Below are 27,109 nucleotides of genomic sequence, written 5' to 3' on the forward strand. Positions count from 1 at the left end.
AAATTCGTGCTACCCAATTCGTTCCTTTCTAGAGGGCACAGAAGGCGCACAAAGCAATTTACTGGAATTACAAGAGCGTCTCTAATTGTTAAGTAAGCATAATGTGTGTAACATATGGTCAAGAGAGTTGCCTGTAGAAACGCTGACTCCGGAGCTGGCGCTGGCTGAGTCCCTTGGCCCTAATGCGGCCCTGATACTGTGGAGGAGAGCGTAGAGGGGGGTACGAGTGTCATTTCCAGTGGGTCTCGCTGTATGGCAAATTACAGCGAATATGACAAAGAGCGCATCTGCGGGCATGTTTGCGAGGGTTCGCAGAAGCGGTAAGCGCTAATAAATTGGCAAAAATGTTGATGCTTAAAAAAAGAATGGAATAAAAAACTCAGGCATAGAAACTGCTGTGCTCATGTGGGAAACGGGACAGGGGGACTGTCGCATTCAGCATTCACAATGAAACGGAATTTTGCCCAAATAAATATGGGAAACTAAGTGTGCTTTTAGTCTAGCATCAAATCTGGTCTGTTATGATTTTTAGACTCGTTTTCAGTCAGTTAATAAGGAAAGATTGATCCAGGTATTTCTCTGAAATATTTATTTTATTTTTAATAGTTAAAGCTTCAACCCCAATTTGTGAATCAAGTGATGTTCCTTTAAGCATACTTTAATGACTCAATAAATGTTCGATAATTGATTATTGATTGGGGCATTGCTGCTACAATAAAATTCTAGCTTTAAGGTCAGGCTTTCACCTACAATTCTAAGTTTTGTTTTTCTTGCCTATTCTAGAATAACTGCAATGTCGACTAAGAAGGATCGCAGTAATCCCGACTCGTCTGTAGACACCGCAAACAACTCGGGTAGTAGCCATAGTTCAACAAGTTATAACCCCAACGTACGGCGTTCGCAGGGCCGCTACCTCGTGCCCATTAGCCCGTATGGTTGGTATCGTGTCCTGGTCTACAGCCAGTACAGCGGCTACACCGTGGAGCAGGTGATGGAAAAACTCCGTGAGGCTGTGGCGCCGCGCAAGCTCAAGTATTACTATTTACACGAAGGCGGCGAACAGGATGTGGAGCGGGACAAGCGGGCCACGTTCACCTTCTATGTGGATAGCTACAAGCTGGCCGCGGAGCTGCAGCTGCGTGGACACCAGCCGCCAGTTGTGGGTCTGCGCGTCAACGATCGACCGCCCCTGATCGATGTGGACGAGGCGTACAAGTGGAAGCTGCGAAAGGTGATAATGTCCCGCTACGATGAGAAGAGGCGCTGCTTGAATCTGTGTCGCTTCTATGCGGATGACCAGTGGAAGGGCGAGTTCTGTGCGCTGCAGCAGTTCGAGTGCTTCGCGGCGACCATGGACATCATGGAGCGGGAGTTGCCGCAGCTGCGTCGTCTGCTGCTGGACAACAATCATATGTGCCACTTGGGTGGCTTTCGTGGCGTGGATCAGCGACTGCCACGCCTACACTCGATCTCGCTGCAGCAAAACGACCTGAAGACGCTGCGCGAACTGCGCGTCTTCCAGCGCCTGCATCTCACCGAGCTCTCGGTCAAGCGGAATCTGCTGCCCCGCAACTACGAGCAACAGGTTCTCGTCATGTTTCCGTCTCTGTGCATGCTCAACGGCCGATGCGTGAGGCGCAGCCCCTCGATACACACAGTCAACGTCAGCGAAAGCGATGCGGATAGTATTCATAATACCGACAGCGATGTGGAGCTAGTCTCCGTCACCGAGGTCAAGCCAATTGTCCTGCCTGAACCGCGCGTCACGTTTCTGGCTTTCCACGATCTACCGATGCCGATGGGCGTCAGGAAGTTCGTGCGCCGATATATAAAGGCCTTCGATGGCGATGAGAGGATCACAAGTCTGGAGCGATTCTATCAAGAGCATGTGCTGGTCTCCCTAACACTGGCCAAGGAACACGCCATGCTGGGCTCATGGTAGGTGACGCCACCAAAGATTCCTTTTCCCAATTCCGTTTTTCGATTCACAAGTTTCGTTCATCCCCTCCACAGGACCGGGCCCTACGCCGTCTATAGCCGGCAGCTGCTGGCCTGCCGGGAAGCTACGCTCGATATGTTTGCGGCCTGGCCCAAAACATTGCATTTGCCGGGAACGATGACCCTGGACTTGACTCTAGTGGAGCCGCTCATGCTGTGCGTCTCCATCACGGGCAGCTTTGAGGAGAATGGCTCGGCCAGCCATCGACGCCACTATATGCGAAGCTTTGTGCTGACCAGAAAGGCCGAAACGAACGACTTTCGCATAGCCAATGAGCTCATCTATCTCAGTCGTGTTGGCCGTGGCGAACGGCAGCCGCCCCTGCTCAATCCTCTGCAGCGCAATCTGGTCTCCTTGATGTCGACGGAGACGCAACTCAAGTTGCGCTGGAGCAGCAAATTCTTGAGAGATACGAATTGGGACTATCAACAGGCAATGCTGGCATTCCACACACTCCTACGACAGCGCCAGATACCCGAAAACGCATTCAGGTGCGATACAAAGACCGAGCCGAATCCGTGACGTCAGCCACCGCAAGCCGTATACCCGATGTGCCCGCAGGGAAATTGAAAATTCCACTGATTATGCTGATTAAATTTTGTTTTGAACTGAATGTAAGGGCATTAACTGTGCCTTGACTATGCCAATAAGGATGTCCCTGCGCTCTGTGAATAATTTCATAATTTATTTGCTCAATTCGATCTATGCTATGTGGAAGACAGCCAAAGTTTCTTACAACTGGTAAGATTGTGAATGCAATTGTTGTTATTAATAAATAATTTTACTTTGTAACAGAATGATGTATATACATATAGAAACATATATTATTCGTTAAACAGCTCTGTCCGTTGTGCCTAAGTAGTGGAATACAGAAAGGAGATAGGAGTATCATATAGATGCTATTCTATATTTATAGAAAAGTCTGAAATATTGAACTGTAAACAACCTTGAATACATTAACAGAATTTTAGGAATATTTAATTATTATTAATTTCAGTTAATTAAACAAATGTCTATCCCGTTAACCTTAAACCTTGACCTGGTAAGAGCATTTACACTTCGGTGTACCCTGTGCTGCTCTTGCCAACGTCGCGGCAGAAGTCAAACTCGAACCCTCGACGTTGGGCATTTAACTTGTCGTTAGGGTGAATTTATAAGCAGCGCCTTGCGAACGGCTGCCGTTGGGATGGTCTCTGGGTCGGTCGGTCGCTCTGTAGGTTGGTTGCTTGGTTGGCCGGGCGTCAGGCATTCGACGTAGCTTTCCGTTACACCCGTCGCTGTTCCCCAGCCCAGCTCAGCCTCAGCCTGGCCACGCTTTATTATCTGCCCCCTTTTATATTGTTGGTTTGTTTGATGACGCTCTCTCTCTCTCTCTCTCTCCCTCAATCCCTCCCTGTCTCTTTCTATCTTACTCGTGCCCCTGCTCAGACGTCGCGACGTTGACTGCATTTCATTGAGCGTAATTCCGTTGCTAATGATTTTTGGCACACGTAGCGCTACTTTCGAAATTAATGCGCTATAAAACAACAACAACAACAAAGGCGAATTGCAGCGACACTGAGAAATGGGTGCTCGGTGGATAGGAAATTGCCTTGCCAGGCGTCGGCTAAGGCAGCGGCTTGTCGTGGGGTGTGGCTGGCTGAATTTAATGAAACTTTCAGTTCGAATTGTTTTTCACAGCTGGACAATGTGCGAGTGGAAGCGAGAGAGAGAGAAAGAGAGAGAGACTGAGAGGGAGGGGGACAGCAGAGATCAGGAAGTACGCCACGTTCTCCATGGCCACTGATAAGAGAGTTTTTACCTCACATGTGCCTGCGTGCGTGCGTGTGTGTGTGGTTGTGTGGTTGTGCGTGCGTCTGTTTGCGGTTTCGCTTTTCCTCAGCCTCTCTTGCATAAATTTCCATACTAATTCGCACAGCCCATGGCTGATTATCAGCCTCGTCGTCGTCGTCATCGTCATTTGCGTTGTCATCCTCGTCATTCTCATCGTTTGACTGTAGTTTATATTGTTTTTTATTTTATTTTCGCCTGACTGTTTCAGAATAATCTAAATCGGCATTATTTATGCATTCAGCTCGCATTCGGCACGCAGACGCCGCATGTCGAGCACTCTGAATCCCTGTAAGCCCCCTCCAGATACTCTCCCAATATGGTTTCGCATTTAAATGCAGCCCAAAAAGCAAGCGAACAAAAAAACACGAAGAGCGATAGAGAAAGAGAAATATACAAACAAACCAAACACAAATCCATATTAATTTTGATATATGGCTCGTTGAAGCGCATATGTAAAATAAAACGGGTCAATTTGATGCCCAAACTTTCATTTGGATCTCTCGTTTCGAGCTCTCCACTTGATTGCAGACTGCAAAAATATGCACATGTCAGAGTTGTCAGACGTTACCCTTAAATCTGCCTTAATTAAACTAACTCAAATGCAACGCCTTTTACATACTAGATCGATTTTAGGTCTAAAAGTTTTGCTGAACAAAAAGAAAAGTTTTCTTTTCTATTTCTCTGATAATATTTCTATTGAATGAATTAATGTTCTTAATATGTGAAAGTATATATCAAATATACGAACTAGTCTCTGCTTTAAGCAATTGATTTAGTTAGGTCGTCTCCCCGTTTACTTTATATATGCATGTATAACTTTACTTAAGCCAAGCGTATTCCATGGGTGCTAAGTATTAAGAGCTTAAGTTCGCTTTAAAATTTCCTACATTAATTTTGATTTGTTATCCTACGTCTTTCATCAAGGTACTTTTTGTAAAAACAACTCATATCTTGTCTTAATTATCAAGATTAGGCTTGGCATTTACGTTTTTATGAACCCTTGGATCATATAAATAATATATTAACTGTATCAGATTACCACATATGCCATATAAGTTTCTGCATGTTTTGTTTTTCAAATTATGCTAAGCAAGCTCTTTTATGTATTTCAAGTTATCTTGATCCAGCTCAGTTACAGCCAGCTGCTGAGTAATCTTGGCCGAGTCCCTCCATATTATGTCATAACTGTGGCGCAATAAAAATTCAAAATTAATCCCTCTGTCTAATAGAGTATTCGTTCTTTGGCTTTGCTCTGTCGTGTGCAGCTCTTTAATATCCCCTGGCATATTAGCTAGTAAAATGCTCGACACCATCGTTAAAACTAAGCCCCATGCAATGCCCAGTGGCAGCCGCCAAGACCATTTGCTCTCCCACGAGCGCCATAAAACACGCCGCAGACACAGACACAGACGCCGTTGCTTCTCTAATATGATGTGTGGAACAGAACAGAGAAGAACAGATCGTTAATTAGTTACTTTAATATGGAATGATAAAAAACAACGGCAATAAATGTGACCCAAGTCAATGGGGTTGTCGGCGGTTGTGTGAGAGAGTGTGAGTCGCATGTAGTATAATACAGCGCGACGCCAACTAAAGCAACAGAACTTATCACAACTCATTTATCAGCGACAATTAATGGCCGCCTTGAGTGCAGGGTATATTATAGGGTATATATGGGGTGTGTACATACGTGCTCGCAATGGCAAACAAACGAAAGGAGAGGCTATTTAAGTGAGGTCTGGCCAAGAGCTGAATTTCCGAAAATAAAATACAGCTGTAAACATAATTGGAATTAAAGTTAATATTTATTTAGGTTTATTTTAAATGGGCTTCAATCTCTTCACATCTCCAGAAAGTGTATGTCCACGGCATGATGGTCAACATCGACGGGTGGATGCAGCTGCAGGAATTTCACGTAGGCCAGGAACGTGGTCCAGCACATGCTGAAAAATGAGGTGAAAACTACCTGATTTCTGGCCGGAACAAAGGCAAAGTTAACTGTTTGCACGCAGGGCCAATAAACAATGCCGACCTTGTAGGCATCCAGGAACTTATCGCTAACCTGCAGAGAAAGAGAGAGAGAGATAGTTAGAGACGTAGACAGTGCGTTTATGGGCGTGGCATAATTTTAAGTGCCAGCGCTGAAAATTGTAATAAAGTGACAGTGGAGAGGAAATTTTCGCCAAACAACACAAAAAAAACTTTTATTTACGAGCAAAGTTGAGGTATGTGAATGTGTGTGTGTGTGTGTATGGGCGTGGCAATTTGTTAATGGTGTTAATTAAAAAAGCCTTTTGGCATTTCACATTTTCACTTTTGGCCACATTTGTTGCCGTCGGCCATTGGGAAATTTGTGAAAATGATATTTATTTTTGGCCCAGCCAAAAGTCAACAACAAAGAAAATAAATTGCGCCGCGAATGGCTAATTACGTTAAGCTACTAATTAAGCACAAAGTAAAGTTAATGCACTTATTTAAAAGTCAAACTTAAAAAAAAAAAAAAAAACAAAGATCCAATTATTGAACCTCAACCTGAATAAAGTTTGTTAGAGTTTATTCTGGGCATAGCCCATGGCAAATGGAGTTGTTTATAGAGTTGCCTGGCAAAAAACATCTTCATCGGCTGCCGCTTGGCCAAAGATTGCCAATCGAGGGCAAAGTCGCAGATCTGGGAAAACGCATGCAAGCCAAATGAGACAACGCACGGTTGACATAAATATATGGTAAAACATTTACATTTATCAAGATAAATGGTTTCTAATGATATAGAAGTAACTCGACTGGGGGAAGCTGGGGCCGCCAAGCCAACAAATCAATGCTGACAACTCGGCACAGAGTCACAGATGGAGACACAGACCCAAGCGCAGACAGCGGGACAGCGGGACAGACAGGTGATATTTATGCACGGTTACAGATGCTGGCAGACAGATACAGCCTCAGCAGCAGCTACATGAACGGAGGCCCAGATACTGGGCCACTCACTCGAGTGTAACTGTCGTGAGAAAATGTATTTCCGAAAGACCCACACATACGCATATGTTGCTTGAAGTATACGGCGACAGCTTGTTAGGCCCAAAGCCCCAATTTCAAAACAAACAATGTATGTATACGAAATAAAGACTAAATACGTCTGTGGACAGAGCTCTTAGCAGTGCATTGAAATGAAAACGTAAAGGCCATCGCATTATTCCTATCTGGGTTTAAATATTGAAAAACTTAATTTACTTTGTAAATATTTTAGGATCATCGAGAGCTATACAGCTGCCTGAGATTTTATTAAATAACAGCTTTGAATATATTCAAATTTAGATATACTAAATTCCTTTGATGAATAAGGGTTAAGGACAAACAAATTACGCTGTGATGGAAGTTTCCATCGGAGCAAAGAATTATGACTAATTTTATTGAATTTAATGTCGACTTTGATCGGGAATATATATAGAACATAATAATATTTAACTTACGATTACACCTATCAGAAGGGAGTTGAATACCCTCTGCAATGCGATTAATGATAGCGATAGCGATTACAATAACGATAACAAATTGAACACCGTCCAATAAACACAATTTTTATCAGCGCGCTGCAGAGCAATAACAATAATCATAACGATTACAAAACGAAAAGATGAAAGACAGCGAGATGGAGAGAGAGGAAGAGTGAACGAGGGCAAGAGACAGACCATGAGGCAGCTATCAGATCAACTGAATTACTCGAAGTGGCCCGTCAAATTGGGAGTGAAAGACATTAACAAGAAAGCAGTAAGAAAAGAGAGAGACGGAGAGAGAGAGAGACAGAGACAGTCGACGTACCTCCTGTTTGGCCTGTTCATATGTGTTGCCCTCCATCAGAGTCATGGTGAAGAGAAAGGAGCTAATGGCCATGGGATCGTAGGCCGTCTGCTCGGTGATCGCCTTGCAGAGAGATGACTTAATATCTGTGCGGGGCCACATGACGGTGGCCAGTCTTATCCAGGCATATATGGTCGGTCCCATAAAGAAGAAGCCAAACAAACTGAATCTGCAATAATAAAGTAACCACAAAAAAAACAAGTGAAGAGGAAGAGCAGAAGGAGACACCAACACCACTGAGTAATCGATGCCAATTATCAGCCGGAGCAGCTGCTGGACAATATTTGGCTGTTGCCCCACCTCATACACTTCATCCAGTCGTAGGTGCGGTATGTCCGTTTCTCGATCAGCGTCTGCTCGATGAGGCTGCCGCACGGCCACAGGGTCCCATATGATATCATGCCTCGCAAGATCTTATATTTGTTTGTTAAATTCATGAAAGTGCGGAACATTTTCGCGCCTTATGCTCCGCTCTTAAGTGCTCGAAGAAAGCAAAGTTTTGAAAAAGCGGCCTGCAAGAGAAATTGCTTGTTGATAAATATTATTAGTGGGCAGGTAAACTAAGTTAAGTTGAAGAGGAATAGCGAAAGAGACAGAGACAGACATAAATGTTTGCACTATTTTATTTATTTTAAGAATTTTTCGGAAAGAATTTAAATTTGAAATAGAAACTAAACTTCTTAGGAAAAAAACTTCTTGATTAAAAATGTGTAAAGTAATCTTAAATTACCTAATTCCAGTAGTTTAAGTGACATACAATTATTATATATTATAATTGTTTTTTGTTTCTTTCTGTACTAATTATAAGAATGTTTTCTGGTACCGAAAATGAGCAAGCATTGAAAATTGCTTTCAGCATTTGTCAGCTGTCTCTATTTTCATGCATATCTTATATTATGTGGGATGAACGACGTCGTATGACTGATTCGATTATGCTTCATTTGATGTTTTTCCCCCGCATTTCGAAAACTTTTTTAATTGCTTTTCTAGCGATTCGTTGCGGAGCTTTAGGCACGACTCTTGCCATTTGCTGCAAATTGGATACAATTTGCCAGCTCTCATTGACATTGGCCACCTGCCTCTCGAAAGCGTTCCGCCTCTCGGCGCGGGACCACGGCTTGTTTATGTAGTTAGGTGCACCTTCAGCGTTGCCAGCTCATTTAAAATTTAAATGTAAATATAATGCAAATTAATGTTAAGGAAACATTTTGTTATGGCGCGGCTCGGCCCGGCATGGCAAAGTCTGATAAACAAAGGCGAATGGGAGTGTGGAATGGGAATACGGCCTGTTTGGACAGTTGCTCAGCAGTTATAGTAACAGGGCACACACATAAACACACACACACACACACAGAGAGAGCGCTTGCCTCACGTCCTAAGCAGGACAAGGCTGGCAACCTGAACGGGACAGGCAGCGACAACGTGTACATGTTAATTACTTGTGAAAATATGCAAGAGACGGCCAACAACGACAACAACAATAACAACAACAACAACAACAGCTAGTGAAGGCAGCCTACAATTTGCCATGAGGTATACTTTTTCACACCAGCTAAAATTACCAGCGCGGTTTGAATATACGAGGAGAATAAAAACGAGTAAGCAGGAGAGAGATCCGAACAGGGCCTGTCCCGGTTCTATTGTTGTGAGTGCCCTTCAAAGGGAACCTGACTGGCGGGCTGGCTGGCTGGCTGGCTAACTGGCGTGTGTGCGGGCATACTAATTACAAAAGCAACAACAATAACAACAACAACAATAACAACAACAACAACAACAACAACAGCAACAACCACCCCGGCAGTGAATTTGGCTCTTTAATCGCTTCAACAACTGTTTCTTCAACTTCCTACCCACACCCCAATATCCCAGTCAGAACTTTAACTCCAACTCCCAGTTTGAGGCCCATTTTCCTTTCCTCTGCCGCTGCGGCTCATTAAGCGGCCAACCAAAAAAAAAAATGAATCCAAATACTTCAAATCACACATCTCTTAATTACACTCTAGCCGGTCTTAAAATACCCTGTAAAGTGTAAAATGTAATTAAGCAGCAGTAGCCGAAGCTGATAGAATGATTCGGGTAGGCATTATCAATGAAGAAGAAGAGTATGGCATATGGCATGTAAAAAATAATACTATAAGAAAAGTAAAGCATTGAATTTTACAGTAAGTAAATTATAAATATACAACTATTTATGGCTTTTACCGCTACTGACTCCGTTTGATATTAAAGTTCTCACAGTTATCTCTATAATCGTCTACGCTTTTCCATTCAGACTCAACAATCTTATGGATCATGTGCATTACAGGGTATTTCGGTGTCCATCACTTAGCAGTGTGGCGCACTTGTTTGTGTTTTATTGCATTGTACTTCTGATTTTGGGCTGACTCGGGCTGCCGTTCGTAAGTATCTTTCGCTCAAGCCTAATTGCTTTTTATGACAGTCGACTGAATATGATAAATCTTTCGTGTTGTTTCTGCTCTGTTCAGTTCAGCTGCGGCTGTCGGGTTGCTCCGGCTAGAAACATTATTTCGACATTTGGCGGCATGGAAACATTCTTTGCAATTAAATTCGTTGTCTGTGCTCCGTATATACAATATTTCGGCATTCCGGTAGCGTGCACTACATAGACATCAAGCCATAATACTTGACATCTGTTACTCGCCGGAGCAATGAACCGCCGCTGCTGCTGCCACGCCCCACGCTCGTTAAGCCGCCTCAGACTGAGTCAGCCCCTCTGCCCGTCCCTTGCCCTTCCAGCGAGACAGTCAAATGTGTCAGCTGTGCGAGTGCCCCGATGTGTGACATTTATTTGCAATTGGCTGCGGATTTCATTAGAGCTCTACGAGTGGCTCGAGGAGACCACATGAAAGTGGCATTCGAGGTCCTCTCGACCTCTCGAGCATGCACGCCCTTCGGCTACATCTTGGCGGGCACTGCGGCAAATCAAAGTGTGGCAACTGAACTTGACACTTGATACGATTTAATTGCCACCAGATGGCGAACAGCCCTAAGAAGTGTCTAAGTTACACGATTTTATATATGTATGTGTGTATGTATGCATGTATGTATATTATCGCCAGCTCAGTTTCTACTTAAATCAGATACCTTTGAAGTTCTTGAAGTTCTCACGTAGCAGCCACTATAAATACTTGATCATCAACTATAAATACACGGCTATATGGGCTACTTTGCGGCGTGTGTTTACACACTGAGAAAAATAGTAGTGGTATTGGATTTCATTCTATTTAGGGTTTCACTGAATTCAACATTCAATTGTGAGTTACCTTGAAATAAATATTTAATATGCTTTTGTTATGCAAAGAGAATTAGCTTTGAAGTAAAAGTGGAATTTTAAATAAAACTAATATGAGAAGCTCTTAATATGAAAAACTCTAAAATAATATTTAAATAGTCAACTTATTTACAAGAATAAATAGCTCTTTTTGTTGAAGTCTGGTCAACCTTTTCAGCAATATTCACATTTAAATTGAAAGTCAAGCTGTCACATGCTTGGACTGTTTAGAGTCTGTATGCATTCGGAATCATAATAATTTGATATATGCGAGTTTTCGCTGCAGCACATATGAAATAAAATATTCAAAAATGTTCACAACTTGTATCTGGTTTGTTGCATAGCCGTAAACAATTTGAGATCTGAAGTATATATACATATGTATACGTAGATATGTTTGCTCGTATATAAATCCAATTTGGCGCACTTTCCTAGCGAAATGGGGGCTTGGGCAACTTATTTGGCTGTCAGCTTTTACATTTTGCATGACGATAAATTTTACAATGCGCCCCTCAGCGACTGTGCAACAAAATCATTTTCACGCTCGCTGGCAACAACAGCAACTGCAATAGCAATAGCAGCAGCAACAGCAGCAACAGCAGCAGCAACAGCAACAATAACAACAACAACTGCAGCAGGCATTGCACATAAATTAAAAGTAAAATGTTTATTTACGCTGTGTGTCCAGAAGGATGTATCAATGTTGGCTCAAGGGGTTTTATGGGCAGAGCGGGCTGGCAGGGGGGGAACATGCAACATCTGAACCGCCTGCCAGTTTCCTGTACAACATTTGCATTTTGACGCCGTTTTACGCATGATGTGGATAAGAGACTCTCCCCTCGCAGCCCTGGCCCCAGCTCACTATCCCTGCCTCTCTGTGGCTTATCAGCTAAATGAAATCAAAGAGCGCGAGTGGGGCGAGGCAGGCAGGGCTGAAGAGCGAGGCGTCGCTCAAGTCAGAGCCTGCAGCAGCATCTTGCAACATTTTGTTTTAATTTCGCACTCTTGAAAAGTGGCAGCCGCCACTCGAACGGGCTTTTGATGTTGCCCAGACGTTGGCAGCGACGTCGACTGCGCTGTCGCCGCTGCACGCCAGACGCCAGCACCGGCAGCTGTTGTTCGACTTCAGCAGGCCAGCCATCCAAAGCTCCCTGCTCCACGCAAAGAGACCAAGTGCCGTCAATACCCTGCGCATTTAATCTATTTCCCATCACATTCAGCTCGTTTCTGCTGCTCGATTCGAATTCAAATTCAAATTTCGTAGATATAAAGGGGCTTCTCAAGCAGCTACGCTTCATTGAAAAGAATATAATAAACGCTTGGCTCTCTATTGTTAATTCGGACAAAGCGAATACTATATTTATTCAAAGAATTATTATTTTTAAAAGCCAACAATTTCGTAAGACTTTATTAGTTTTGTGATAGGCGTATTTCCATTTAAAGCTTACTTCATGAACGTAAATAAATTGCCTCTGTTAAGTATTTTTAAGCATTTCTATACCTTGAGAACTTATAAAAATTCATAAAAATCAAAGAAATTTAATGCAACATTTAAAAAAATTTTTTTTTTAAATTAAATTTAATTATATATATTATAAATAACTTATTATATGGATATTTATTTAATAATTATTCTGCAGTGTATACAATATTCGCTAGTTAGTCGTTCAGTTTTTCTCTTCTCCTTTCATGTTTCATTATTTTATTGCGCTGTGCCTTGGGGGCGCTTCACTGGCTGCCGCGTAGGCCCCCGCTTGCCACACACACCCCCGCCCCTTGCCCGCTTGCCAGCGCGTCGTAGCGCGTATTTCCTGTTGGTCGTCGACGGCACTTGCAACATTTCATTTAATTTAATTCTTTTTACAGTTTGCTTTGGTTTTTTATGATTAAATTTACAGCCTATTTTCCGAAAACAACAACAGCAACAACAACAACGACGACGAAAAATACGAAACGTTTATTTTATTAAATGTGCTTATTGATTTTTCCCCATCGCACTTTCAACTTTTATTTCGTTCAATTGATTTTCAATTTAATTTCAAACTTCACACAAAATGTGTTGTTGTTGTTGTTGTTGCTGTCGCAAGTGCCACATCAAAGGCAAAAAAATAAAAAACGAAGACGACGCTAATTGCAGCCTACAAAAGTATCTGCATCTGTATCTGTGCTCGCTCGTATCTGTATCTGTATCTGTATCTCGGGCGCGTATCTCAAGGTGTGAATTGTGATTGCATTCGCCGTGAAGATTTCTTTGTACCTTTGCCATGCACAATATTTTTTTTCGTTTTTTTTTTTTTTTTTGTCGACTTTTTGATTTTCAAGTTGGCTTTTTCGGCTCTTGTTGTTTATTGAACTTTTCGTTGCACGATAGCAGTGCCAGCGGGGGGGCAAAGGAGCGCTGAGGTTGGGGGGGGCGGAGCTATGTGCTAGTTTTAAACATATTGAAACATGTGTATTTGTCGGCTGTTGGATGCGGGCTGTTTGTTCTTTCCGCCGTACCATGATTTGATTTATTTGTACACAACTTTATGATATTTACATGGCTGGAGGCCCGGGGTACAAAAATCGGAACGAGCTCTGGCATTGAGCATTCGTCGCATGCAATCTGGGTTCACTGAGCGTGTTACGCCTTCGAGCTCCGACTCGCGTATGTGTGTGTGTGTGTGAGTGTGTGTGTATATAAAGTCAACATAAGGGTTTGGGCATGGGAATTCATATCAACGAATCAGCAGGCACCCCCAGCATTTGAGCATTTTTTTGATGCAGCTCGCAGCCATAAACTGTATAATAATGTTATGAAATAAATCTGACTTACTTATTCGATAAGAAACATGAGATTGCAGATGAGTTATCTAAAGAAAACATAATTATCGACAGGGAAAAGGGCGAAATCCCAACTCTGAGTGTATCGAGACTACAGCCAAAGGCCATAACTGTTAGGTAGAAAATCCAAATTTTATAATTATGTTAATTTACCACTAAAAATTCAATTGCTAGCTAACCAACAGGACTTTTCGAATTGTATTATTCTCAAGTTTACCCATCTCCGACTGCAAACAAAGGCAAGATTGACTTCAAGCAAAGTTGCCTTCAGCTTGGCATAACAATAAGAAAAGGTCACCGTATCGAATCCCCAAGTTTCGGTGTGCCTATAATAATATTGAAACTAATTTGGCCAATGTTATCGTTGGCGCTTAACTGTAACAGACAAAGAACAGATTTACTTATCCGAAAGTTCGTTTCCGTTTTGACATAGACGAAAACCTCTTCAATTATCTCTCGAGCTGACAGCGTTTCCCTCTCGAGTGTCGCCTGCCCAGCTCAATGCACTCAATCAAGTGCAATTATTGGAAAGAGCTCGAAAGTTGTGGCCAGGCGGGGTTTCCGTGCTTATCTAATGCTGCTCATCTGCATTCGGTTCTTTTGTGAGCTGCTTGGCCCGCCTGCTGCTTAATGCCCCTGCACTGGGGCTGGCTGCCAGGCTCGATTATCATTATCAATGCATGTCCCGTCATAATTAATAAGACTCACCCTCGCCCAGAGGCGAGCAGGCAACCAGGACTGCAATCAGTTGGGCCATTGTGCCAGGCGGCAAGCCTTATCAACAGAGTCGACTCAACGAACCCCAAACCTAAACGAACAGCTGCTGTTTCTGTTTTCTGACCCACTTGGCTTTACCTCGCTCTCTCCCTCTCCCCGGCGCTGCTGGCCAATTAAGGTTTTCCTGTTGTGCGAAATTTCATAAACAATTCTTACTTTTTAACCCTCGCCTCGCTGTGGCGGCATATGTGATAATATATTTTGTCTGTCTTCCACCTACTCATAAATACATACATACATATATGTATATAAATATTATATACACATATTTGCAAGCGTGTGTGTGTGTATTTTCCGTTACCCCGACCCTTTCGCCCAGCAATGAAAACTCGCATCACACACGCTCAATTTCAAGTGTCGAAACGCCCGACAGCTGTGATAACAGAAGGGAAATGAAAGACCCCGCCCTCTGCAGCACCCGCCGGGCATAATGTTGGCTAAAGTTTTAAAATAACATCAGCCAAGGGCAGCGAGCAGCAGGGCACGGGGCAGGGGTGAGAGCCTGCCCTGCTGGTACCACAGTTCGGTTCAACAATTTATGAAATCATTTTCGCATTAAAAAACGAGTACGAAAGCCAGCAAATTCAAACCCAAACGGCAAAGCAGTTGGCAACACATGCGCTGCCAACTAAAATACTGCAATTGCGCTTGATTTCGCTTCCATTTCATTATAATTGCTATATGTTATTCTTTGGCTGTATCTTAAATGCGCTCGCTGCGCCCGGGGCGAAGGACAACGGAAACGTTGCCCAAAACAAGAGAATCCAATTTCGTTAGAATTTGATTGTCAGCCAGAATAACGAGGCGACTTTACTGGCTGGCTGGCTGGCAGACAGGCAAGCACACAAGGCCGACGGACGGACAGCAGGCGGACCAAAGCGAACACATTGAAATTTAGAAACAAAGAAAAATACGAGAGCGGATGGCATAAATACATAGAAGCGTGCATTGTACCATTCCAGAATTCTCGGTACGCACAAGTGTCAAAAGCAGCACATGACAGTTTTTTGGCGGCGTTCACAGTTAGCTATACACAAGTGTCATTGAGTGTGTGTGTGTGTGTGTGTGTGTGTGTGTGTAAGTGGACAATTTAGTTTAGTTAGTTTTGGCATTGAGCGGAAGCGGGCCCAAACGTCAGTTAAGCCAAATTGACGTTTTGTGTGTGGGCCGCAAGCGAGAGAGCAAGAGCGAGTGAGCGAGAGAGCTGCTCGAACTGCTCGAGTTTCATCTGGCATTGACATTAGAATTGGCACGCATTCTGCATTTGACGAGGATACGACAAGTGGGGTGCATAACTAACTAAATTCTATTTAAATTTAGTTTCAAATGCAATCAGAGCATCAGTCGAGTCTGCTAGGTATTTAAGCGCAAACTTTGTGAATTGGCTTAAGGCTCTTAAGACGTAAGCCTGCTTGAAATCATCATATTGACAAATTGTGTGAATTTGAGTTAGGTATTACTGAATGCTTAATTGCTTAATTGTTTAATTTATATTTATCAATAGTTTAAGCAGCCGACATTCAAAGAGAATGCCAAATACTTGAAGCTAGAAATTAGCTAACTCTGCAGTATAATAAAATCACCTACTTCTATCTCTTCTTATCAAACGCCAATGGTGAAGAAAATACTTATCATGCAGTCTACCAGTAGGCCGTGAGGAGCTGAACTTTGCTTTAATCTCGCTCTCTCAATCTATAGAAATGTCTTTGTCTATTGACGGTTCACTCCTCTGTAATTCTCTTCAATTGACATGGAACATTTATTTGCATTGCAGCACCATCAATTATCAATCCATAGCTCTCCTCCACGTAGTTTCATGTTTGCCGTAAAGTGGACGGTTTCCCATCTCTTCATCAGCTTCAGGTCTACTCGCTTGCTCCGTGAGACGGTCTTTCGCTGTCAGGTTTGTCATGTGTGTGTGTGTGTGTGTGTGTAGCAGCCAGCGCCCACGTTAGTTGGAAGCCCCGTGGGGTTACATTGAACCCAGCAGACGAAATAAAAAGCTGTGCCCAAATTTAGACCCCGGTTCAGTGCACTGCGCCATTGCGAGAGTGCTTGCCGTTCGGCTAGAGTGAAAAAAGTAAATAAAATGCCGGCACAACTGTCAATTATGGACGTAGTGTAGTGCTGGGCCATCGCACACATAAATACAATAAACAAATATGCCAAGTAGATGTACAAACACACACACACACGCATACACACACATATATATGTATATACTGATATACGAATGTATATTCGATATGCAAGCAAACAGCAGCAATTGAGTTTGCGGCCGATTGTTTCGCTGCTTCGATGGATGGATGGCAACGTTGGGTAGTGGGACGCAGGTTCGAGGCACGGAGCCCATTGACACATGCCACATACGAAAATGCAACGTCAAAGTCATTTGTCACGCGCCGGCTACAACGGAACGGTATCAATGAGCGAACAATGAACCAGCCGGCAGGCAAATAAACCCCTCCACTGGCCCCACTCCCCACTCCTCCTCGGCACTCGCTGCACTCGCCCCTTGCCGCAGTGGCCAAAAGTCGCACAGAAATAAATGTTGAGCACACACTAAATCAACAATTATGTAGAAGATAAGCAAACGCTGAAACGATTCGAATCATTCGAACCCTCTCCCGTGGTCCGTGGTCCGTGGTCCGTGAGTGTGGCTCAAACGAACTTCCGCAATTATTTACAGTGCTCGCGTCTATATCCCATTAGGTTGAACAGCAGAGCCAACAATTTCTATGCCTCGACCCCTTGCTTTATCAGTTGCTGTTAGCCAAAGGGAAAAGGGGTGCAGAACGCTAAAAGGCCAACCGCTCCGCCTCCTCCTCCTCCTGCCTGTCTGAAACCTCTGACGAAACGAGTTCGAATCCCGCTCGTAATTTCATGCACTTAAACTCGCATTATATTTTATTTTCCTCCTCTTATTTTTGTTTTGCTCTGTTCTCTTAATTTTGTTGTTTGTCTGATTTAGTTTTTTTCTTTCATTCCATTTTGATTTTTTTGGTACGTCATCGTTAGCTTGTTTCATTTTTTTGGAAACCTTAGGCTCTCTTCATTCATTTTTCAATTTTGTTTATTGCTTTTTTCGTGATACCATTCGAGGTGTAGTCATTATCATTTCGCCTGCTCCTCAGCGTGCCGTCCGTGCTGTCCGTGCCGTGCCCGTAATTACATTTATGGCTTGTGTAGTGTGGCCTGCATTGGGGTCTCGGCGCACGGGTGATGGTCGGGGTCGGCTCGCGACCCTCCCGCTGCCCCTCGGAAGGGGGCAGTCTGGGACTGCGTGCCGTGTGTTAAATTATATGGCCAGTCATTGCATTTATGAGAGCGCAGTTACATGAGCTTGTTTTCATATTTTCTCGATGGGCATTCGGCTGTGTGACGGCCGCCGATTACGAGCAGCTTATCATGAGCTTTAGCTTTGCTGCAGCGATTAAAAACTGGGCCAAATTGAGATTCATTCATTCAATAAACAATATGAGCACAATTTTAATTGCTTTTTGGCGAGTAGGAACTATAAAGCGAACTCTTTCTTTCAGGTAAACAAATCGGTAATTGTGACTATTTGTTTGAATTGGGTTTAGAACGTGGATCACGAACTTTACTGAAATATTCTCGGCTTATGCCCCACCACTTGGGTGATTCAACAAAAAAACTGAGTCTAGTTTTGCATTTAGCTCGAGAACTTGTCTTTCTATATCTCCTTGTGATTCATTCATGCGCCAGCTATGCCTGATGGCATTCTAATATGCTCAACTGTTGTCCTGGGCATTCAAGATTGTGGCAGCTTAACCTCATTTCGAAAGCATTTCGGGCGGGCAGCGCAAGAATTACATGAACAGTGCCAAGTGGCAAGCAGCAAGCGGCAAGCGGTGAGCAGCAGGAGGCAAGAGGCAGGAGGCATGAGGCACGAGTGGCAAACGCAAAATCAAAGAAAAGAAAATTAACATGAAGTGAATTTCGAAAGGCAGTCTCAGTGCAGATAAGTACATAGAAACTGAAAGACTGAGAGACGGACAGACAGCTAGACGGACGGACTGTTGGCGGCAAAGGCAAACGTAAAATTTGGCAAGCATTCGCTATAGTAGAGCACGTGCTTATAGCGCAAGAAATGTGGAAACTTTTATTTCCACAGAGACCCACTGAGACAGCCAGTCGACATGGACGTGACGGACAGCAGGCGGATGGCGGATGGCGGGCGGCATAGCCGGCACGGATGGACAGCTAAGGACAGCCGGACTGTGGAACGAACGTCAACGTAATCATGAGGCAATTTCTTCTTACTTTGCGGATCTGGCAACTGCAATTTGTAGTCAGCGTTCTCTTAGACAGCCTCAGCCCGGCAGGGACTTGCGAAATGGGACAGCTGATTGTGACTGCTGTTTTTTGACCCATTCACACACACACACACAGGCACACACACACATACAATGTGTGTTCTTGTCGCAGCTACTTAAGCAGAATTAATCTTTTTTGGCAAATAAATCATGTGGGGCATGCTGGTTCCGTTCCGTTTGCTTTGTTGTGTGCGCAATTTGAATAAAAAATCGGATGAAAATTACGAGTGAGTGACTTGCAGATACCCTATGTATTAGTATGTTTACTATAGATGTCAAATAAATTCCTTTGAATGTGGCAGAGGCGGGAGAGTGTGAAATTTCCTTATAGGTTTTCAGAATTCAACATGATATTATTATAAAAATCCCCTAAATAATGATTGAGAATTAATTTAAAAGTTACTTTTATTATCCGAATTGCTTGTAAAAATACAGATATTGAAATATCGTCACGCTCTCTTAATTTATTTACAACAATGTTGTAAAAGCCGGGTGTAATTAGCGCAGATTTCACAAATTGATTGCAGACAATCGATCTATATATAAATACGTCTATAGCATATATATTGAGAAATATACACACAGTTTATACCACTCCCAATTCACATTGAATGAGTGTTATGTTCATTAAATTTATTACTTGGCACATACAAACACTCAAACACACACACACACACACACACACACTGTCGCAGTCGCACTCGCAGTCACAAAGTAATTTCTTGGCGTCTTTTGCATTGTTTTATACATATTTGTAAAATAAATAATGCTTTGAGCTGTGGAAGCGGATCGATTAATATAAATCAACGCCCGTCTGTGTCATCCCGTTAGCCCGGTTGTTGCGGCGGGGTGTGGGGGCGTGAGTGTCGTATAGGGGGGTGGCTCAACTTTTCCTTTGTGGCTTTAATGAAAGTAATTTATTAAGTAATTTCTAAGCTTTTAGTCGTGACGCTTGTTGTTGAGCGTTTAATTAATTGGTTTTCTTATTAAACGCCAGCCAAAATGAATTATGCATGAGGAACGCGTTCGCCGATATTGGAATCGGGATTGTGCAACCTTTGGCTCTGAGTCGCCACGCTAGCCGGTCGCTCGTAAGCCCCAGCCAAGTAGATTCCCAGTCCCAGATGGGAGTGAAAAACCCGCATTACGACTGCCAACAAATTCATACAATATTTGCCAAGGGGCAGACGGCAATCGTTTGTGAAATATCGCAAATACCAGATTAATAAGCATTTCGCATTTCGCATTAAACAATTGCGGTTACGGCAATTAAATTAATTAATTTATGACGTAGGTGAATTGCCTGCAATTTGTGTGCCTCTTTTCTTTATAGGCCATCGACACATATGTTGGCTTAGCGCATTTGCTCTTTTGGGCCAAGGCTCAATGGGCACTGGGCACTGGGCACTGGCATATGTGCTCTTCTTTTTAACATATATAAAGCATTTGGACAGTGACTGTCGCGTGTTGTTGCTGGGCCTGGGAATGTTGTCGCCGTTGTTGTTGCTCTGCTAGGCGAGAGTCTTGTCTTGCCAATGACTAAGCGGCGCTCTAAAGAGACCCAGTTACAGCTGTATATTTACTCGCCTATGTATGTGTGCATGTGGCACATGTGTAGCACCTATCGACTACACTCAAAGAAACCAGTTACTATGTAGAGAAATACCAAAGAATGCCAAATTTAAATGTGTTGTTAATATGTGTACATTATCAAAAATTGAGGCTGATTCGTTATAAGTTAGATTTGGAATTCCTTTGTGCATGATCTTCAATTTATATGAAAACTAAATTTCCTTATTGACGACAACCCAATTTCATATTGCTCTATGGAAAACTGCTGAGAAGATTAAACAGAAATAGTCATTTCTTTCGTTTCAAAAGTTTTCATTTATTTTTAGTTAAATAGAAAATATAAAACCCAACAAACTCAAGCTCGAATTAATGCTGGTCTTATAACAGCAATAGATATAATCATAATATTAATAGACAACTAATGGAAACTAATAAAACCTCAAGACTTCACTGTAAGTCGATAACTCTACCTCGTTAGCTTATACCTGATAATTAGTAAATGTATTAAAGATTGCTTAAGAAATCCTAATTTAAATAAATATATTTCAACATCCTTGTTGTTTCCTATAGAGGACATTTGTTAAGAGATGAAATATGCTTACGCTAAGGTAAAGAGAAATAAAGATAGAATCCTTCGAGTTAACTGTTTCCCATTGCATGTTAAGGCCCTCTCAGCTTAAGTTGAATGCCTAGTAGGTCTGCAGTTTAATTGACACGACCTTTTCGCCTAGTGTAGGTTGCAGCAACTTATGCTGCTGCTGTTGCCACTGCTGCTGTTGCTGTTGCTGCGAACGGATATGCACAAGATGCGAAACGTGCTTTTCCAATAACGTCGACAGACAATGACAAAATAAAGCCAAGAAACGATGCGAACCAACTTCGCTAGCAGTCTTATTGTTGTCGTTGTTATTGTTGTTGTAGTGTTACTTGTGGATGTTGTTGTTGGCTGTGCTAAAAAGTTGTAGCCAAAAAATAAATAAAAATATTTTAAGAAAACTGTCAAGATTTGCATTTATCGTCGGCGTCGGCGTCGGCGTCGTCCACGTCGTGAGCTAAGAAAAATGCACATATGCGATAAAGTTGCTGCTGTCTTGGGTCTGTCGTATCTGGTATCTAGTATCTGATATCTCACAGATACGGACACAGATACATATGCTTGCCTGGCATTTGCATAACTTGCATATCGGGCAAATAATAGGTAAAAATAAAGAACACGAAACGCTTGGCTAAACAAAAATCAAAACCAAAATGCTGAACAGCTCCGAATGAATAAAATAAAATCAAAATCGTTTCATTTGCAACTTTAATTGCATATAAATAATTATTATGCGTTTGTTAATTTTAATTGACTCGCCACAGGTATAATCAAAAATCAAATATTTCCAGCATTTTCATTTTGATGCGAAGCAAGGTTTGCGGCTTTCTGGTTGGGTCTTTGCCATTTTACCAATTTAGCATTTTAGCATTTTTCCATTTCAGCATTTTAGCATTTACTCATGGTTTTTTGTTCGTTTGCATTACATATTTGTTGTCGATTCATTTAATTAGTTGGCGCTTTGTGGTTTCAGCTGCCCAGATCTCTGTGCGACTCCCGCATCGGAACAATCAGATTAAATAGAAATGTGGGTTTTCACTACATTGGCAGATAGCAAAAATGTTCAAAAACAAATACGAGAATTTATTTATTTAGTTTTGTTGCTGTTGTTGTTTCTTTTTTGCTGTTTCGAATTTTTTTCTCTTTTTTTTTTTGCATTTCAAATATTTGGTTTTTGTCGGCTTTTGTGTAATTTCGCCATATGCTAAATAAATTAAAATTTCATTTTATACGCGTCTGTGTGTGCGAGTGGGTGAGTAATAAATACATTTGCATTTATTGCGAATGAAAAACAAATCAACACACGGCCAAATGAAATAAGATGCAAATCGGAATTCTGTTATTTATGCAACTAAAATTAATGACGAGTTCATTGGTCCCTGAAGTCAACAACACATTGCATTTAACAATTGAGACAATAACAAAAATTAAATATTTAAATAACAATTCTAACCGGCCATAAAATGTGTTCATTAAACCTACTCTTTGCTCATATTGTTTGTACACTGAGCGAAATCATGTGCTGTCATCGATAGCAATTTCCTCATTTTTGTCGAACTCTGAATGGACAAGGCTTTTCCTTATGCCAGCCCGTAGCGAAACAGATGTATGCCATTAGCAATTGCATCAATACACACACACACACACCTACACACCTACATACACATTGCTATGGCAATAAATCGCATTCGAAATCATCATTTTATATGGCTTACAATTCAATTTCAACGTAATTTCCCCCTTGCGAAATTGCAAAATATCAACAGAATATTTGCCAGAGGGTAGCTGGCAGTCAGTCAGTCAGTCAGCCAGTCAGTCTGCCAATCAGTCAGTCAGTCAATCAATGAGCCAGATAGTCAAATATTGCACATACGCCACATACATACATACGTGCATCATAATTTTTCATTTGCCAACGGTAGAAAATCGTTTTACACTTTCGACATAAATTGACGAAATAAATCATGCTGCCAGCACGTGATTGGGGGTAACTGGGTAAATGGGGGCGTGGCTCTCCACTACCTGCCCCAGGCACAAAAATTACAGAGCAATAAGAGGCCTTTGGCCATGCGAGTATTTTCTATCTGCACAATGCGTTTAATGAAATTTACTAAAAGTTTAAGTTTTATATATGTTCAAATATATATATATATTTATGTATATATATATTTTTTACTTTTGTATTATTTATGCGCTGTCTCTTTCAATTTCGCTTTTATGCGGACAATGCGGCGTATACGCTATATTTGTGCTTGTGCTTAAAATATTTTTGCCATTGCGTAAAAGTAAACAATTCTGTTTAATATTTATAATTTCACGATGTCTATACGCTTTTGCCATTTCAGCTTTGTGCCATTTAAGTGCATTTTCAATTATAGCATGCACATGCATACATACATATATATACACCATGTATGTATACATATATGTATATTTGGTTTATAAAAGGCCACGACCGGGTCGACCCCCACTTGACAGTTGACTGATTGAATTGTGGCCTCCGATATGGCTGTCTATCGTTTGGCTATACATACATACATATATGCATAATGCGTGTATATAACTGAATAATCGGAATTTAATTTTCTCAAGCGATTGTGTGCTGTCGCATGATGCATTGGCTCTCTATTGTACGACGACAATAAAGTCCGAGATGAAAGAGTTCCATCGATTTCTTTTATATCTTTACCTTGTATCTAGTGTATACAGAATAATATGCACATATAACTGATAAATCTCGTATGGCTTTCCATTGACATTATATTTGCCTCTGTTCTGTTTTTGGCAATTATGTGCCCAATAATTTCACTGATAGCTGATAAATGAGACTCAATAGTTCGTGTTCATTATTAATTGAAAATTGAATTTTAATTGTAATTCATTTTTGATTTACGCATGCCGTATGAAGCGCCCATTGAGCTCTGGTGCTTTGTTTCACAGGCGTATTAAATGCGCATTAGGCTTCCCTTCCCTTTGTACCCCTCTAGTGTAGTCAGACCATTTCCGCTGGGCCCTCGCATGCCCTCGCACCCTGCCATCCCTTGGCTGGCCGTGGGGCAGTCACTTATCGGCCACATTAGCCTAATGATTTCGTCAAGTTTCTCAGCTCGAACAGCATTGTTGTTGCTGTTGCTGTTGCTGTTGCTGCGGCTACTGTTGTTGTTGTTGCCATTGTCAGCACTTAAATGCAGGCAGGCTTCATTTGGTTAATTGCATGGCAAACGTTGCCATGATTAATGTTAATGCTAATGTGACTGCCCTTTGGGGCCAACGTAAAAATTCTGGCAATCGTGTGTTCCCGATATTAGAACCTGTTTCTAATTCATTTGATTCTTTTTTTCATGAATTCTATATGTATATGTATGTAGGTATATATGTATACATTATAAGGTGATTCCACATTGGCAAAGCCAATTTCATTAATTGATATTGTGCATTGAGCTGTTGAAAATTGATCGAGTGATTCAGGTAATCAATTTCACATCATACAATTAATCTAGCCATAATTAAAGTGTTACACGGGCAGCGCTATAAATATCAATACACGTAAATATGCGCGATATCTATTGAAAACGTGTGCAACTTTCGACATGACTAAGTTCAAGCTAACTTATATCAAAATAATCACACAATCCCTCTTCGAATATTATAAATTGTTGAAAGGCGTGCTAGAGCTACTCAATCAAGCTCAAAGTCTTAGAAATGTGTTGCCTGCTTGCTTAACGGCTGTGAGTAACAGTTTTTGCCCTTTTATCTGAGTGACATTATAAAATTGATCTCAGAACTACTACAGCTTGGGCATTGCTCAAGGATGCCTGCCATTCGGGCCAACGCTGGGCGAGATTTGCGGAAGGCATTTAGCTGCTGACGATTGGCATTGCCGCCCATTTGGGCCGCAAGTGGAGCAAGGCTTCTCTCTCGTTTCGCAATCTTGGCATGCAACCCATTGCCCGCCCCCTTGCAGCCGCATATGCCCACCCAGTTGGCAATCGGCAATTGCCCATTTGCATGACCCACTTGCGCTGAGAATTATAAAGCAAAAGGTGTGCTTATGTGTGCATAAACCTGAACAGTTGCAGTTAGTGCAGCGCGAGGGGTTGCCGCTATCTGGGTATTACGTATACGCCGCCTTGGCTGCATGCTGACGCCGACGTCGACGTCGACGTTGACGTTAACGTTAACGTTAACGTTGTCGTTGTCGTTGCGAATGTCGACTTTATTTATAGACACCTTTTAATGAATAAACTACTTCCGACAAACGCACATTTGAACTTTAAAACGCACACACACACACACACAGACACACACTCACTCGCATTTAGTTATAAATAATCGTCTGGTAATTAGCAATTGCAATTCACATCGCAATTCACAACACTGAACAACATTGTATTCAACAATGAACAATTCGACGCTCGACTTTTGCACATTGGCTTTGCTTACGCAATCCTTGAGCATATATAGGGTATATGGCCACACACATGTCTATAGGTGTACGTAATTACCCTATTAATTTAATCGAAGATAGTTGCTAAAAATTATAATGCGCGAACCCGCGACGCGTTTGGTCCAAACAAAAACGAAAAACTAATTTGCAAAGCTCGCGAATTCTGCATCCCCAATGTCAATGACAGCGCACGAGGCGGAAGAGAAATGCAGGTAACAGAGAGAGAGAGGTGGGTATGAGGCGATGTGGCTAAGATCATTATGAGCATCGCTCTCTGTCTTCTGCATATGTATGTGTGTGTGTGTGTATTGTATCTGAGTGCCATTGCAAAAAGTATCTTTGTGGCTGGCAATCGATAATAGGAATCGCTACTCAGCTCGTGAGATCGTGTTGCTCTCTAGCCAAGGGTAATAACATCTTGGCATAGCAATGAAAAATAAACAAAGTCTGATCATTTCTAATCTGTCTGAGTGTTTTGCTATAGCTATATAGAGGTACAACCTCTGTCTATCGCTATCTGCATCAGCCTTTGGCTGAGGTTATCTGAACTAAACTATTCACTTTCACTATGATCTGGCGTATTCCATTCAATTGAACTTTATACAGAAGTAGTGCTAATCACACTTCAAAGTTCTGCTCAGTAGTGTATTTTCTTCTTCTGCTGTTTGCTTATTCATTCCGTTTCCTTTATTTGTTTACTTATTTATTTTTATTTGCTGCATTTTTTTTGTGCAATTCTCTGAGCATTTTTTTTCGTATTTCTGCTTCATTCACTGCATTTGGCAAGCGACGGCCAATAAGTTGACCATAGGCTATTGGCCATAGCTTTTTTGCCTGGCCATCTTCGCTTCTACATAGCATTTAATTGCACGTTTTGGCCGCTAACAACCACAGCAGCAGCAGCAACAGCAACAGCAACAGCAACAGCAGCAACAACAATGGTAAACATAAAGTAACTAACTAAAGGCAACTTTTTTATTTGCAGTCGCTTTTCGCTTTGCCTCCGCTGCGACTTTTGGCCAACTCTTTTGACTTGGCTATCTATAGGAAATGTCTATATTATACACCAAAGCCCGCTCTTGCGGACGAGCCAAGCGGAGCCGACTTTAATGAGTTTGTGCTGTGGCTATGCCAAAAGCAGATAAATGTATATGTATATACATATATAACTGTTTCTTTTTTCTGTCTGACTGATTGATCGACTGACTGCTTGATTGACTGATTCAGTGATATAAATGTATGCATATATGTATCTATGTGTAGCTATATGTGTGCATATCAATTTATATACAAGTTTCAGCTTCGAATGACTAATTGATTGATTGACTAACTTAAATAAGAAATATGTATATATTATATGTTTATAGTATAAGTTAAGCAATATTCCATAGATGCAAGATACCTATGTATTCAAGATTGAAATATATATGTATATATTTCTAAATATATATTTATGAATATTATGCACATGTGTCTTTTTATATGTATATATTTCGTTTCAACTGTATTAAGAAACAAATGATATAAACATATATGTATAAAATCATATATATTATAAAATGAATAATGACATCTGGATAGC

The 27,109-nt window shown here is 41.8% G+C and overlaps 2 protein-coding genes across 4 annotated transcripts in view; one reads left to right on the plus strand and one right to left on the minus strand.

The window, feature by feature from the left end:
* The first annotated feature begins 787 nt into the window (after positions 1-787).
* Positions 788-27,109, plus strand: part of nxf4 (nuclear export factor 4) — a 46,312-nt gene continuing 19,990 nt past the window's right edge. For 2 of the 3 annotated variants that reach the window (XR_016196992.1, XR_016196993.1), the window contains exons 1-2: positions 788-1,938; positions 2,014-2,740. Coding sequence is in view for 1 of the 3 variants with exons in the window: in XM_030384564.2 (XP_030240424.2) it covers positions 794-1,938; positions 2,014-2,521 (1,653 nt within the window). In the remaining 2 variants the exon portion in view is untranslated. Of the gene's footprint in view, positions 1,939-2,013; positions 2,810-27,109 lie in introns of those variants that run through there. The other variant, XM_030384564.2, reaches the window with a different exon arrangement.
* Positions 5,619-25,647, minus strand: plh (pasang lhamu). The gene is made up of 4 exons (XM_089261482.1): positions 25,586-25,647; positions 7,985-8,196; positions 7,646-7,853; positions 5,619-5,894 (listed from the first exon to the last, which is right to left on the minus strand). Exons 2-4 carry the CDS (start codon positions 8,134-8,136, stop codon positions 5,673-5,675), a joined length of 582 nt encoding a protein of 193 aa, XP_089117608.1. The 5' UTR covers positions 8,137-8,196; positions 25,586-25,647; the 3' UTR covers positions 5,619-5,672.

This window comes from Drosophila navojoa, chromosome 2, assembly GCF_054131105.1.
Source record: "Drosophila navojoa isolate 15081-1374.11 chromosome 2, UAZ_NAV_1.0, whole genome shotgun sequence".
NCBI lineage: Eukaryota > Metazoa > Arthropoda > Insecta > Diptera > Drosophilidae > Drosophila > Drosophila navojoa.

Bases quoted from the DNA above. Each gene is read 5' to 3' on its own strand.
- plh (XM_089261482.1), bottom strand. From the start codon at position 8,136: ATGTTCCGCACTTTCATGAATTTAACAAACAAATATAAGATCTTGCGA. The intron at 7,854-7,984 runs GTGGGGCAACAG...TTATTATTGCAG, and splicing joins GACTGGATGAAGTGTATGAG to ATTCAGTTTGTTTGGCTTCT. The intron at 5,895-7,645 runs GTACGTCGACTG...CTTTCTCTGCAG, and splicing joins ATGAACAGGCCAAACAGGAG to GTTAGCGATAAGTTCCTGGA.